This window comes from Eurytemora carolleeae, unplaced genomic scaffold (genome assembly GCF_000591075.1).
Source record: "Eurytemora carolleeae unplaced genomic scaffold, Eaff_2.0 scaffold1592, whole genome shotgun sequence".
NCBI classification, from domain to species: domain Eukaryota; kingdom Metazoa; phylum Arthropoda; class Copepoda; order Calanoida; family Temoridae; genus Eurytemora; species Eurytemora carolleeae.
The window spans coordinates 39,739-55,398 of NW_019402149.1; the positions used below are offsets into that span (position 1 = coordinate 39,739).

The window sequence follows — 15,660 nt, forward strand, 5'->3', positions numbered from 1 at the left end:
ACCAACTTTCTCCTAAATGTAGTACTGTACAATTTACTGCAGTATTTATACAGTCTTTATTTAGTACTGTACAGTCTTTATGTAGTACTGTACAGTGTACTGGAGTCCTTAAAGTCTTTGTGAAGTATTGTACAATGCACTACAGTACTTTTACAGTCTTTATTGTAATATTGTGCAGTAGCCCTTTTACAGTCCAAATGTAGTAGTGAAAAGTTTACTGCAGTCCTTGTACAGTATTTATTTAGGTATACAGCCCATGGGCCATGTACATTTCATTAAGTTCTGTTCATTTAGTCCAGTGAACCTCAAAGTCTTTTTTCAGTGATACACACGTAAACTAACTACACCAAATAATATCATATTGAAAATCTGCAAAAACATAGCGTAAAATTTTTCTATACTTACACTTTTGAAGACTCATGTCTTCAAGAGTTGAAAAACCAAGTCAATTAGTTTTTACTAAACTCAAGTCTAGCCAAAAGTCTAGTCTTGTGATAAGCATATAGAGGTTAAGACTGTGTTTTACTTGGGTTTAAACTTTTAAAANTTTTATTCATCAGCCCTGTTTTCTTCATACCATCAACGTTAATAATGAAATAATTTAAAGAGAAAAAATTGTTTAGATCGCGTTCGGACAGGAATAGTGATTCAAGGAATAATAGAAATGATATGGGTAGTTCTCCGATAAGGTAAATATTGTCAACCTAGCTGTAAAAAACAGACAAACTTTTGTACTGTTTCCATGCTTTTTGAGATATTGGTAGCCGTACTTTAATTCCTAAAACGTTTCAGTAAAATTTTAAGGAAACCCTCCCCCCCTCCCGCAACACTATACAATTAATCTTTCAAACCTTGCTTAGTGATAAATTTGGTTCGTTTTTGGCTATATTTTTTTTCAAGGTCAAAAGGCAAATTGTAACAAAATTATAAACTTTTTTTTTACACTATAAGTTCAGCACTAACCTTGCATTGGTATTTATTCAAAAATGATGTTGCTCAGTTCTTGACGTCAAAGCACTTATGCTTGAAGGGGGGGGGGGTAATGCATTTTGATTAACGAAACTTGACTTGATGGTGATTTATCAAGTCTAGAAATGAAAGACCTACTTACACATGCAGCAATCTATGGAATATTTTCAGGAATTTAATTATTTATGATTTGTTTCCAAAATAGACCACATTTATACGATATGAACCCTTTTTCATTTTATAATAAATAACATCACTTTTTCATTTAGCACACAATGAAATATGATAAATACAATACAAATAAATGTATTACAATACAATACAATGAAATAAAATACAAGATGGGTTTAGCCATGAATGTTGTCTCCTATCTTTCTTGTATCCGGATCCACAGTAAAGGATATACATGGATCCTGCCGGTCTACATTTTGTGCACAAAACGGGCTGGGTGAACTTTACAATGGATTATTATTATTATTATTAACATTTTGTGCACAAAACGGGCTGGGTGAACTTTACAATGGTTAGTCTAGACTGTTTGGTACGACTGAATTGATATAGGTTATGGTTACACTAGACTGGTCAGAACGACTAAATTCATATAGGTTATGGTTAAACTAGACTGGTCAGTTCGACTGAATTCATATAGGGTATGGTTACACTAGACTGGTCGGTAGGAGTGAGTTCATACACGGTAAATTTACACTAGACTGGTAAATTGGTATATGACTTAAACAGGGAGAAGATTGAAAGAGCACTTACCAACTTTCTCTTAAAATTTATGATCATTGATTATGATAAAGAAGAAAAAGGCTTCCAATTTGGTTGTAAAATTTATCAAAATATACGACATTTTCTAAAACTACATATTTTGGTTAGCAGGGAAAGTTCTTCTAATGCTTTTGTCCTATGTTTGTACAAGCCAGTACATAACTCGGCTTGTCTTATGATTGTACAAGCCAGTACATAATTTGACCTGTCCTATGTTTGTACAAGCCAGTATATAAATTGACCTGTCCTATGTTTGTACAAGCCAGTACATAACTCGGCTTGTCCTATGTTTGTACAAGCCAGTACATAACTCGGCTTGTCTTATGTTGGTACAAGCCAGTACATAACTTGACTTGTCTTATGTTGGTACAAGCCAGTACATAACTAACTCGGCATGTCTTATGTTTACAAGCCAGTAAATAACTCGGCTTGTCTTATGTTAGTAAAAGCCAGTACATAACTCGACTAGTCTTTTGTTATGTACTAGCCAGTACATAACTCGGCTCGTCTTATGTTGGTACAAGCCAGTACATAACGGAACTAATCATATGTTTGTACAAGCCAGTACATAACGAAACCAATCCTTGTACATAATTAGTCCAATATTTAAACAGGCCTGTATATAACTAATCTAATGTTTACACAGGCTGGTACATTACATAACTATTCCAATATTTCAAGCCAGTACATAACTAGTCCTATGTTTACTTTACACAGGCCGGTATATAATGGAAGTCAGGTTAGCCTGCGGAGTATTTATGATCAAGAAAAAGAGGAAAATGTGGAACAAAAAGGCTCAAGAAGAAATTCTAGGTGAGAGAATTTTTAATTTTTTGAAATAATAAGATTTTCAATTTTTACTGTCAAAGAAATTTTTCAATTTGCTGGAAGCTCTTCTTAAATTATCTAAAAGTAACATTAACAAAAAATTCGCGTTCTTAAATTATCTAACAGTAACATTAACAAAAAAATTCCCGGATTTATAATTTTTTTGGTGGATTTTGAAGAAGTCAAAAAATGTATAGGCAATTTTTTTAAAATTTTGATTATCCATAAACCTTTCCAAAGCAAAAAACTTTAGAATGTAATATCCTTAATCCCGATCGGTCAATTAATCTGGAGATTAATAACAAGAGGAGAACAAGCATAATTTAATCTCAAGATTAAGAAAAAGAGTGGATCAAGCATTAATCCCGATATCCACCTTTCAAAAGTTCCCAGCTCTGGAGGCATGTGACTGTGAGGTTCTACAAAAAATTTGCAATATATTTTGTTCAACATTTTACAAAAAATGTATTTTTATTATTGCTAAGAAATTGTTAGAGCTCCGTCTTTCATTCAACGCACCATGCGCGTAATTCTTTAGGGCCTCCGCCTCAGGCTCATTGTAAACGCAATATCCATAAATCTTGAAAAGACGACATCTAGTGTTCTTATATCAGGCCCAATTTTGTTCTGAACTAAATTTAACTAATTTTATTCATGTTCAAAATATGATTACTTAAGTAAACTAATAAAACTAAATTTCTGATTTACTCAAGATATAATAATAATTAATATAATAATAATAATATAATAACCTCCCTTCAGGTCTAAAACCGGGCTTTTATACTAATAGCTCGAATCCTTAAGCACACCTCCTGAATGAGGTGTGCTTGACAAACTAAATCTTTTTTTTACCATTTTTCAGATGTTAGGTTTGGATAACTTTCAGCTTTTCTGAAAGTCTATGACATAAGGAAACGAATTGCACAAGTTTTGCAAAGAAATTTTTGCAAATTTTTTGCATACATACAACCTGTCAAAAGAAATTTGCACATTTTTAGTTTCAATTTTCAAAGTGATCCCATGGATATATTACTATTTGACACAGCTTGTAAGGAACCCATGGTACCATTGTAAATCGGGAAGACACATATTAATCTTTATATATATCAATCCTATTAAATTTTAGGATAGACTCGAGTTTTGGACCTCAAAGGGAACCAGAAGGTAAATTTATTGTTTTAAAGACTCTATTCGTATTTGATCGTTAAAGGCTCTAAATTACGTTTTTCGGGACTAATCAGAATTTTTTAGTAACTATCGTTTTCCTACAGGGGGCCCGTAAAAAATGCAACTTTTTTGATCCAAATCGTTTGCTTTTTTATTAAAAAACAATTTGAGACAGACTTGAATAATTTCCAACTGCAGATTATGACGATTTAAAAGATTCCGATGTCGCTGTGTGTGACCAACCCTTATTTTCAATTCTAGAATGTGTTACTTTAATCGGAAAGTATTAGAACTTGAATGATATGAAATAACTAAACATTCCTTTTAAAGGGACCGTCAGCGCAATTTCAAGTGTTTCATTTTTAGGTTCGCGTTTTAAACCTTCATCAGATAAATCTTTATTTTCCTGTCTAAAAATTTAAAACTTTTAGTTTTTGATTTTTGTAAAATAAAATAAAAAGAATTAAATACTTTTTAAGATGTAAAAAGAAGGATATCATCATTAATATTGATAATTAAATTTCAAGATTTCAAGATTTCAAGATTTCAAGATTTCAAAATTTTAAGATTTCAAGATTTAAAGATTTAAAGGGTAACTGTGCAAATTAGGCATTGCCATCTTTGCATGAAGGACCACTTGAAATTTACCTCATTCATTCAATTCATTGAAAACATGTTACTAATTTTACAAAATAAGCTTATTTGATTAAGTTTGAAAGTTGAAATTGAACTTTAATATTTATACTTTTAACGCAATGTTTGAACAGTCTACTTTCAAATGAATTATCTTTTGCTTTAAAACAATTTTGGTTTTTCATATTAAACAAACGAATTCAGTTACAAACTCTAATTTCCTAATCCTAATGCCGTAGACCTTTGATATTTCAAACTATGAATTCTGTTAGATCAAATTATCTAAGTTTGAAATATCAAAGGTTTACATCATCAGGCTGAAAATATATTGGGATTAGAACATTTGAATCAAAGGATCAATTCTTTTATTAGATTTCAAGTTAGAGAAAAACTGATCCATTAACCTCATAACTGCGGAGACAAATATAAGAATTTAAATCTTGTTTTAATTAAAAAAATGAAACAAATTGGTTTTAGCAATTTAAAAGTATATATGATGATGTATCAGTAGCTTGAAAATCAACAGGTTAAGTGAAATGGGTCTGTGTACACTGCACAATCGGTGTGTTTAAATGTTCCTTTGAGTATTAAAACTCATAACTTGAGTTCTAATTCCTATTCCACAGTTTTGTACGGGTACACCATTGTATATTATTCTTTTTAATTAATTTAAAATATCAAGATTTGTAAGTTTAATATATATTTTGTATAACCATTGGCCTTCAATCCTTCTTAATTCATGAATAATTAAAGATTTGCTTTTAAACAAATTAAGATATAAACTTTACATGAAACTGATTTAAATTTTAAATTATTTTAATTATTTTACAAACTCGCTTGAGAACCCAGCTTTGTCTAAAAACATTTTTTATAGCATAAAAGCCAACCTACTCAAATTGGAGTTTTTGCCAAATCGGCCAAGGAATTTATGAGTTACAATTAGACTTACAGACAAACAGAATTTACTATTTTCTATAAATACAAATATACAAGTTTGAATAAAAATACAGGGCGACTGGTAAACATCCCACGAAACTACCAAAACCGGAAAAAAAATTTCTGGAATCTTGAAAGGCATCCAACTAAAACGAAATTTCCGAAGAAAAAATTTAAAATAACTGAAAAACGTTTCCGGAAATCTCGGAAAAACAAAAACACAAATAGGCCATTGATGGAATGACAAACTCGGAAAAAGACCCTTTACAGAAGTTTTCTATCTTTAACTGTTTTTATTCAGTGAGATATGTATCCCGAGGATGTTCTCCCATAGATTTTGATGAGATGAATGACAGGTATAACAGATTTGTTTCAAACACTGCCCGGGTATTTTCAAATGACAAAAAGTTGTATGCCCATTGTCCATGATGCATCAATATCACGTAGGATTAAGGTCAAATTGAATTTGAACTGGACCGTCTCCTTGTACTGTCCTGACTGATGCGTGGCATATATTTGCCCGCCCCCTAATCCCTATCCTATGTGGCGCAGTCAAACTTTTTACTGTACCCCGAATAGATTATCAAGTACAATAGGTGAAGAAATGGACCAATTATACACGACATCATAATTGTGTCATATATAACAAGCAAAACGAAGTTTTCCCACATTATTTGACATGTTTTATAAGATTAAATAAAAAAGTTTTAAAAAAGAAAATAAAGAACACAAAATTTCACATATTTCACCGCTAGATAAAGAATTTATTCCAAAATTATTACTATTATTAATAATTTTGTCGGACACAAGAACTAATTAAAAACTTGTGAAAACAGACTACACAGACTGCTCATACACTCTACCTGGATAGGTAAAGCAGGCCTATAGTGTCCCAGCACGCCATTTTACGATTGCATGTAATTTTTTTTGACTGATACCTCACGGTAACTTGTTGCATTCAGGGGTTAAGTTTTACAACTTTTAAAGAAACTCTCCATTTTTAAACATGAATTTTGTTTATTTTGAAGATTTTGCATTTCTTATCCAAAGGATTCTTAAGTAAGGATCCTGATTTGTTGTGAACAGTACTTAAGTACACAATAGAACATGCTGTGGAAAATATTGCATATCATAGGTTTCAATTGATCTCTGTTACTCTCTTATCTCTGGTTGTGAAGTAAGAATACAGCTGTACTCAGACTGCACAAATTCTACATTGCCATCTATTGTACTAGAATCTATTTGTACCTGATTTTTCATGTAATAAATATAGGGTAATATGATATTCTGTATATGTGCATGGCGTTGTACATTATTAATGATCGATGTTTGTAAGATAAAAAAACCATTTATTCATTTGAATTGCGTTCTAAATGAATATGTAGCAAATATCATTTAGGGATATTTGCTGTTGTTAAAGATAGTTAATAAGAGTTAATAGGGTCACCATGAAAAATGTTGGTCGTTAACGTTGAAAATAAAAGGGCAATTTTTCATCCAAAAACAAAAAATATATTTTTATTAATTTTTGTTTTGTTTTAAGTGACAATGATTCACCAAAAAGAAGAAAATCTACTGACACATCGTACTATCGAGATAAAAGGTAGTATTTAGTGAAAACATACTTTGATTTACAGTTTACCTACGAAGGATTTGTCTATTTTATTTGGCTTTTTTCTTGCATTAATGATTCTGATGTAGACTTGTTTCTATCGTTGAAAAATCATTAAAAATACCATTTTAAAACATATTCAACACATATGTATTTTAATCATCTTAATATAACCTGGAATTGATTTGAACTGGGAACATTTAAATGGAAGTGGGGAGCTAATTTAAACCAATTCTATAACAAGTATTATTAGCTTTCCTCCTAGAACTTAAAGGATCTCTCATTGGTTAATTGATCGTAGATTTCACCAATGGGAGATCTTCTAGATTGCAGGTAGTTTAACTTGTCCCTGACATTGGCCACATGCCATCATGTAAAATTTTTATAGAAAATTTTTTAATGTACAGAACCCATAGAGATCATTTTTTATAATGATCAAAACTACCAATCCCTAACATAATAGAATAAATCTCTTTAGTGATGACTATGGAGCACCCCCGAAAGGTCGAGAACTACCCAGCACGCCGCCAGCAGAGCGGAACGGAGGCTTCTCTAGACAATCAGAGCGGAATAGGAGCTTTTCTAGGCAATCAGAGGAGAATAACAGTCCTAATAATGACTATGGGTAAATCTGATTTAAATTTTCTTGTAAAGGACTTGTTTAAGAAATCGGAGAAAATGGCTTTATTGATTATTTTCTAGAGATGAAAATGAGATACCCACAGGCCGTGAAATTCAAAACACCCCGCCGTCAGAGCGAAATTCACGGCGCTTCTTCAAAGATGTGGAAGATCCTAAAAATGAGGACCAAGACCGTAAGTCCACATCAGGAAGTCAGGGCACATCAACAGCTGAAAGCAGTAGTAGTAAGAGGTGGGGAGGGAAGGCGGATAAGAAAGATTATGAGAGCTCAAGTTTACCAGATAGTGTACAAGGATCTGGTAAATACAGCAGGTAACAACCCATTCCGTATACTTTAAAGGGAGTGTTAGCGAAAATGAAAGGGGGAATATGCGTACGACGTAAAATTGTCGATGGTGATCACTTCTAATCTTACTTCTATTTGTTGCGTCCATAATTAAGGAGAAAATTGTTAAAAACGACTTTTACCGATTAATGTAGCGTCCATACAAATTCAGAAAATTGCAAAATGCAACTCAGATCGTAAAAAATTAATTTAATTCCAACCCAAATCATTCAGATATTACAACCTATAATCATCGATAATTTTTCCATGCATTCGTATAAAGTTGATATTTAATAATATTTTTTATTTGTTTTATACACTTAAAATGACGTTCTTTCTGCTATAGGTGTCTCTGCCACGTGAAACCATTTAAAGCATCGTGAGCAGAGACACCCGTCGGCCAACTATTTCAGTGTTTTAAGTGCATTGTAAGCAAAACAAATAAAAAATATTATCAAATATCAGCTATATATGTTGCAATTTTTTGAATTTGTTTGGACGCTACATTCTTCAGTAAGAGTCGCTTTTAACAATTTTCTCCTTATAACCGCAACAGATAGAAGTAAGATTAGTATCGATAATTTTTCGCCGTATAAGCCTATATCCCCTTTAATTTTTTGTGAACACTCCCTTTAATGAAGGCACAGTCATTTAAAGTTAGGGTTTCCAGCAGAGTGAATAATTCGTTGCACATAAACTCAACATTTTGCACGCAAATTTTGCACGCAAATTTTGCACGCAAATTTTTTTCTTAATCCAGCGTTTGCTTGGTCAAAATAGACATTTTTTAAGTCAATGAAAACGGTTCAAATTTACCTTAGACATAGACATTATAAATTCCCTAAAACAATTGATCAATGTACCGGATTTGATAAATTTCTCTTTCTGACTGTGAATAAAACTATTAAAACTTTAAAAATTTAAATTCTTATTTTTAATTTTAGATATCTTCAAGAGGAGAAAAAGACGAAACGATCGTCAAGGTAAATTTTAAACGTTTTGCCTTTCTCCAGTTGAACTTGGGTACACATCTAAACCTTTCTCCAGTTGAACTTGGTACACATCTAAACCTTTCTCCAGTTGAACTTGGGTACACATCTAAACCTTTCTCCAGTTGAACTTGGGTACACATCTAAACCTTTCTCCAGTTGAACTTTGGTACACATCTAAACCTTTCTCCAGTTGAACTTGGTACACTTCTAAACCTTTCTCCAGTTGAACTTTGGTACATATCTAAACCTTTCTCCAGTTGAACTTTGGTACACATCTAAACCTTTCTCCAGTTGAACTTTGGTACACTTCTTAACCTTTCTCCAGTTGAACTTTGGTACATATCTAAACCTTTCTCCAGTTGAACTTTGGTACACATCTAAACCTTTCTCCAGTTGAACTTGGGTACACATCTAAACCTTTCTCCAGTTGAACTTTGGTACACATCTAAACCTTTCTCCAGTTGAACTTGGGTACACATCTAAACCTTTCTCCAGTTGAACTTGGGTACATATCTAAACCTTTCTTCAGTTGAACTTTGGTACATATCTAAACCTTTCTCCAGTTGAACTTTGGTACACATCTAAACCTTTCTCCAGTTGAAACTTGGTTACACATCTTAACCTTTCTCCAGTTGAAACTTGGGTACATATCTAAACCTTTCTTCAGTTGAAACTTGGTTACACTTCTTAACCTTTCTCCAGTTGAAACTTGGGTACATATCTAAACCTTTCTTTAGTTAAAACTTGGGTACATATCTAAACCTTTCTTCAGTTGAAACTTGGGTACATATCTAAACCTTTCTTCAGTTAAAACTTGGGTACATATCTAAACCTTTCTTCAGTTGAAACTTGGGTACATATCTAAACCTTTCTTCAGGTAAAACTTGGGTACACATCTAAACCTTTCTCCAGTTGAAACTTGGTTACACATCTAAACCTTTCTCCAGTTGAAACTTTGGTACACATCTAAACCTTTCTCCAGTTGAAACTTGAGTACACGTCTAAACCTTTCTCAAGTTGAATCTTGGGTACATATCTAAACCTTTCTCCAGTTGAAACTTGGGTACATAACTAAACATTTTTTTTCAGTTGAAACTTGGGTACATATCTAAACCTTTCTTCAGTTGAAACTTGGGTACATATCTAAACCTTTCTTCAGTTGAAACTTGGATGTTTACCTTGCTTAAAATAGTTTGCCCCCTATACTTTGCTTGTCTGTTTGTTTGAATCCAATAAACGTCTTTACGGCTGAACTGATTGGGCCCACAATTTGTGTGGGAATCACATTGCCCCAGGGCAGGTTTAACAAAATTTTAATTTCGTATTTTTTATTTTTTATTTTGTGTCCAGGTCTAGTTCCCAGAACCAGCTGTCTAAACCATCGGAGGAAAATGCTCTAATGCGTCGTAAGTCATATGATGCAAGTGTCAGGTAAATAAATTTAAGTTTTTAAACAGAACTTTTATTATTTTGGGCACAATTAAGAGTGAGAAAAGTTTATTTATCAGTTCTTAAAGGTTAAAGCTGTGCTTTTTGAATCATAAATGTACGTAATAAATTTGTAAGACCTCAAAATAGTTGTGTATTTTTTTTTCTTTTTAAGCAATTATCATACTTTAACTTAACATAACAAGTTTATTACAAATTTGAAATGTATATTTTTGTTTAAGAACAACGATTAGTCTAGAGACACCCTTGAGACCAACTTGAGATTAAAAACTCTGCAGATAGAATTGCTGGAAACATAATTGCTGGAAATGCATTTACAAGAAAAATCATCAAAGCAATTCTTAGCAATAGCATTCATAGAAATCCTTTTTCTACCAATACTGTCGGAAAGGATTTATTTTTCCCCACAATTATGTCATTAATACATTATATAAGTGCAATTTTTTATATTTTTTATTTAAATATTAATTCATGTTTGTGCACTAAAGTTTAAAACATCTAAATGGGCTTAAATAGCATTCTTATTTTTACGTTTCATAAATACAGCTTGCTGCTCTTGTACAGCTTGTTGCTTCTGTACAGCTTGCTGCTCCTGTGAAGCTTGCTGCTCCTGTACAGCTTGCTGCTCTTGTACAGCTTGCTGCTTCTGTACAGCTTGTTGCTTCTGTACAGCTTGCTGCTTCTTATTTTTCATATTTTGTATTTGTAACATTTAGATTTTTCCATCCAATTCACAAAGGTACTCTGTAAACTTCTGATCAAGTATAAAAGATATATCCTTATTTTTGTAGCTAAAAATTAATCATTTCTAAATGTGTTTTTTTAACATTGAATGTTGCAGATACAATGAAACGACGATATAAATCCCTCTTATTTTTTGTCATCAACTTTTAAAGGGACTGTAAGCGTAGTTTCATGTAATCCTCCATGGAAAGATACCTAATTTACAACTGTACACTTAAAACTTTGTCTGATCAAGTATGAATTAGATATCCATGCTTTTATTCATTTAAAAATTGGTTATTTACATTTGCGTCTTCTCTGCAAAAAGTTATTTGTGCATTTCTTGAAAAAATTGAGAAATTCGCAGAAATAAAAACTTTTCGAGAAAATCAACGTTATCTCCCACATTTTTTTAATTACATAAATTGTTTAAGGGTACAGTTGTAAACAGAGCATTGTTATCTTTGCATGGAGGGTCATTAATAATTACGCTTACAGTCCCAGCTTTAAATGTAGAATAATCTAAATCGATTTAATTAATTCCAAATTAATTTCATGTACTCTGAAAATAGCATATTTGTGAAATTATGAAAATGGAGTTCAGTATCGCAATGTTAAGTTATAACAAAACTTTTCGATATCCCGTAGTGCAGGGTGTCATCATTTATCCTCCAATTAAGTATGCCCAAATTGTATATAAAGATCAAACATTTAAGATTAACGATTAACGATTCCACGGATAAGTTCCGATCTCTATCTTCGACATAACAATTCCAGATTATAAAAGTATGTTTTTATTGCAAATTCAAGTTTTTTAGCAAAAATGTGCAAAAACAAAAAGTGCTCAAACTATGATAAATTATACATTTTTGCAAAGCTCTTGACCCAGCGAACTCAATTATGCAAAAACATTTACAAAATTTTCAAATCCCAAATGTGTATGCAAGAAAACCTAAATTTGTGCAAATTCCCTTTAAGGCGTATGTTCAAAAATCTACGTAAAATTTCTTTTCAGAAATTGTGCAATCTGCTTTTTTGTTATAGGCTTTCCAAAGAGCTATTAAATGTTGAAATCCAATCACTGGAAGTAGGTTCAAATTTGGATTTAGTCGGGTATAGGTAAAATAGGGCATTCAGGCAGTAAATGCCTGAGGACTCAGGCAGTAGGTATAAAAGCCCAGCTTTTATACCTACAGACTCAGACCAATACTTTTTGAGTTATTGTTAAAAAACGACACACTCCTGTATGACGAGTCCATCTATCTCATTATTTAATTAGAGATATGAATCCTTCAATCGGTGCTATCAGTAAATGGAAATATTTTCTTCTTCTGAAACTATAGTGAGGGGGGGGGAGTCGCAGTGAGTTATTCTTCAAAAACGACGGGTGGGGGGCTTACCGTGACCCCCCTCAGTCGGAATAGGGTTAAAATTGATGGAGAAATCAAGAACTGTTGTTAGATGATAATTGACTTAAAAGAAAATTGATTCCAAATACTTCTCTGATTTCCTAAAGTCATAACCAGAAAACTGTGGAATAGGAAGACGACATTACAGCAATTCTGAAGTGCATTTGATGCTGTTTAAAGCATATAGCTTTACTTGAAAGCAATTAAATCACTTATTAGGTTAAATGAGTATATTTACACTGCACAATTACTGTGCCTCATGTTCAGTGTGCTATTAAGAGTCATAACTTGAGTTTAAAAGTCGATTTCCTATTCCAGAGTTTTCTGGTCATCACTGGTTATCACCCCGGGTTTTTGACCAATTGTTGCAATATAAATTTAGTCTCGAAATTTCATTGTGCAACAAAACTTGGGTTATCAAAAATATTTGAGTGCTGTGATAAAAGGGCTCGGAAATACCAAGTTTTTAAATAAGACTTGTTTCACCCCTTTGATCTTTAATTTAGAAGGCCCCCTCCCCAATTATATTCAATGTAGTAGGCCCAGTTTAGCGCAGTGTGTACTGTGTATGGTTTGATCTAGATCCTTCTAGCTGTTGGAAGATTAAATTAAACCAGTTTTTAGGTTTTAGGGTTTTTGGGTTCTTGTGTTTTACAGACAGCGTTGAACTATTCACAAGAAGTATACTTATATTTTCTTTATCTATACTTAGCTTAAATGTCTCTCTGTGCGTCTGTATGTATCGAATAAACGTCAAAACATCTGAACCAATCGGGCCCAAATTTGTTGTTGCAACTGATATCACTACATGACACCTAGCAAAGGTTTGTGGACGGTGATATATGGATAGGTGACTAGTCGGATATATGGATAGGTGACTAGTCGGATATATGGAGAGGTGACTAGTTGGATATATGGATAGGTGACTAGTCGGATATAAGGATAGGTGACTAGTCGGATATATGGATAGGTGACTAGTTGGATATATGGATAGGTGACTAGTCAGATATATGGATAGGTGACTAGTCGGATAGATGAACAAATGTATATGGATAGATAGATAGACAAATAGACAGATATGGATGGATAAAAAGAATAGATGAATAGGCATGTATGTAATAAATATTGGGTAAACATGATATTCTGTAAACCTGAAGTACGTTGTACTTACTAGAATATCTATGTTTTTAAACTTTCACGTAAAACCCATTATTCATTGAAACTGTGTTTCAGAGTACAGAGCATGATTAGCTTAAATCATGTGATGTATCTAATGACAGACGTCTCAATTGCGCCTATTTCAACTGTACTGTCATGTGTAGCATGATTGTCTTAATCATGTGATGTAGATAATGATGTAGGAATTGTAATTATGTCTTTTAACTTTAACTTGTAACATGTAAACCTCAAATACATTAGTGGATACAGAAACTCAGCTTTGATTACAGTGTTGAGAGTAATTGGGTTTTCTTTGAAACATACGAGTTGAGATTGTGTCCTGGTTGAGACATTGATCATTAGATCGCTATTGTCCGGTTGACATAGCAAACGGGATCGCGCCCAGTGGTAGTGGCGTGGATAGTTCACAGGATTGTAGCTGTGAGACATTGATCAATTGATTGCTTGTTTTGGTATTGACACCAATAGCGTTAATAGTGTTAATTTGGCATTGATAGTTACAAGCTTCCGATTGATATACATAGCTAACGAGATTGTATCCAGGTTTAAACATTGATAGCTGAGTGAAACTGAACTGCACCTGGAAAGAAACCGGTTCGAGAAATTGTTATGTAGTAGGCGTTTAATACATATATATAGATAGATATATAGATATGTAATAAATATCCTATCAATTACATTTTACATTAACCTAATTACGATTCTAAATAATGTCATAGGATCTGTATTGTGATTAATCTAACTACGCCTATACATCGTACTACGCTTTGAATAAGGTGTTAGAGTAATTTGTTTCTCATTTAGCGAACGAGAGGGTACCTGAGTCACATCTTGAAAGATAGAATCTAGGCTAGGAATTGTATCTTGTAGTATCTTGTGAGACAGATACCTGAGATTTTTGATCATCCTGGATTGACACTGATCTAACAGGATTTATTGGAGTAGGGCATTCGCTACAGATGGATAGATATATAGCTAGATAGATAGATAGATAGATAGATAGATAGATAGATAGATAGATAGATACATAGATAGATAGATAGATAGATAGATATATAGATAGATAGATAGATAGATAGATAGATAGATAGGTAAATAGATAGATAGATAGATAGATAGGTAGATAGATAGAATGGTCTGCCTAATAATACCCTATCAGGATTCAAGCCTATAGTTGGCCTGCAGCCTTGTAAGCAGTAATGCAACTTATGAAGTTCTTCAATACTGGAAGTGAACTGGACCTTACTAGTCAATGTGGAAGTAAACGTGCCTAAAGGGACTGTAAGCGTAAATTTAAGTGACCCTCCATGCTAAGACGGCGGATTCACAACGGTACCCTCAAAACCATAATCTGATCAATAATGTGGAAGATGAATGTTTAATTCTGATCATTTCTGTATTTTTTCCCGCAATAGAAATGCGCAAGTCACTTTTGTAAAGAAACCACAACAAAAAGATATCCGTTTTTTTCAAATGAATATCTAATTCATATTTGTTCAGACAAAGCTAATGAATCGGGAATTGCCATCTATTTACGTGAAATTACGCTTACAGTGAAAGTTTAAAGGGAGTGTTCTTCGTTATTCAGTGTTATCTAAAAGTTTCCTAAATGATGGCCTAGTAATCATTATCTGAGAAACGATAAAATCACGAAACTTTGATTTAACAATCTTGGCAACCCAATGCCGTAGACCTTAGATATAGAAAGTTTGCTATTAATCTTCATGACAGAAGCAATCTCAAGAACTGACGAGGGTCAACCCAGACCGAAATATATTTTCAATAGAATGTGAAACTAACATCTACTTTTTTTTTACTCTACAGAGGTTTTGTCCATCACCATCACCGAATTTTATAATAAATATTATAAGATATCAAAAGTTTATTTCTTTGAAAACTTTAAATATTATTGATAAAAAAGTGATTTTAACGCAAGGAAGGAGCAAAAACAAATTAAAGGAACTGTAGCCGTGAATCGGATATGTCACTTTCTTTTTATTTTTTAGAGTCGGTAGAAATTACATT

General features: G+C 32.8%; 1 protein-coding gene across 1 annotated transcript; it reads left to right on the forward strand.

Moving 5' to 3' along the window:
• The first annotated feature begins 623 nt into the window (after positions 1 to 623).
• On the forward strand, positions 624 to 10,325 carry LOC111717976 (uncharacterized). The gene is made up of 9 exons (XM_023493443.1): positions 624 to 689; positions 2,458 to 2,553; positions 3,695 to 3,732; positions 5,606 to 5,660; positions 6,848 to 6,907; positions 7,395 to 7,541; positions 7,619 to 7,870; positions 8,828 to 8,866; positions 10,226 to 10,325. The coding sequence occupies exons 1-9, from the start codon at positions 670 to 672 to the stop codon at positions 10,308 to 10,310; spliced, it is 792 nt and encodes a 263-aa protein (XP_023349211.1). The 5' UTR covers positions 624 to 669; the 3' UTR covers positions 10,311 to 10,325.
• The last annotated feature ends 5,335 nt before the right edge of the window (positions 10,326 to 15,660 follow it).

Excerpts from the sequence above, each read along its gene's own strand:
- LOC111717976 (XM_023493443.1), top strand. The coding sequence starts at position 670 with ATGGGTAGTTCTCCGATAAG. Across the intron at positions 5,661-6,847 it reads TTTGATGAGATGAATGACAG|TGACAATGATTCACCAAAAA; the intron begins GTATAACAGATT and ends TTTTGTTTTAAG. Across the intron at positions 7,871-8,827 it reads GGATCTGGTAAATACAGCAG|ATATCTTCAAGAGGAGAAAA; the intron begins GTAACAACCCAT and ends TTTTAATTTTAG.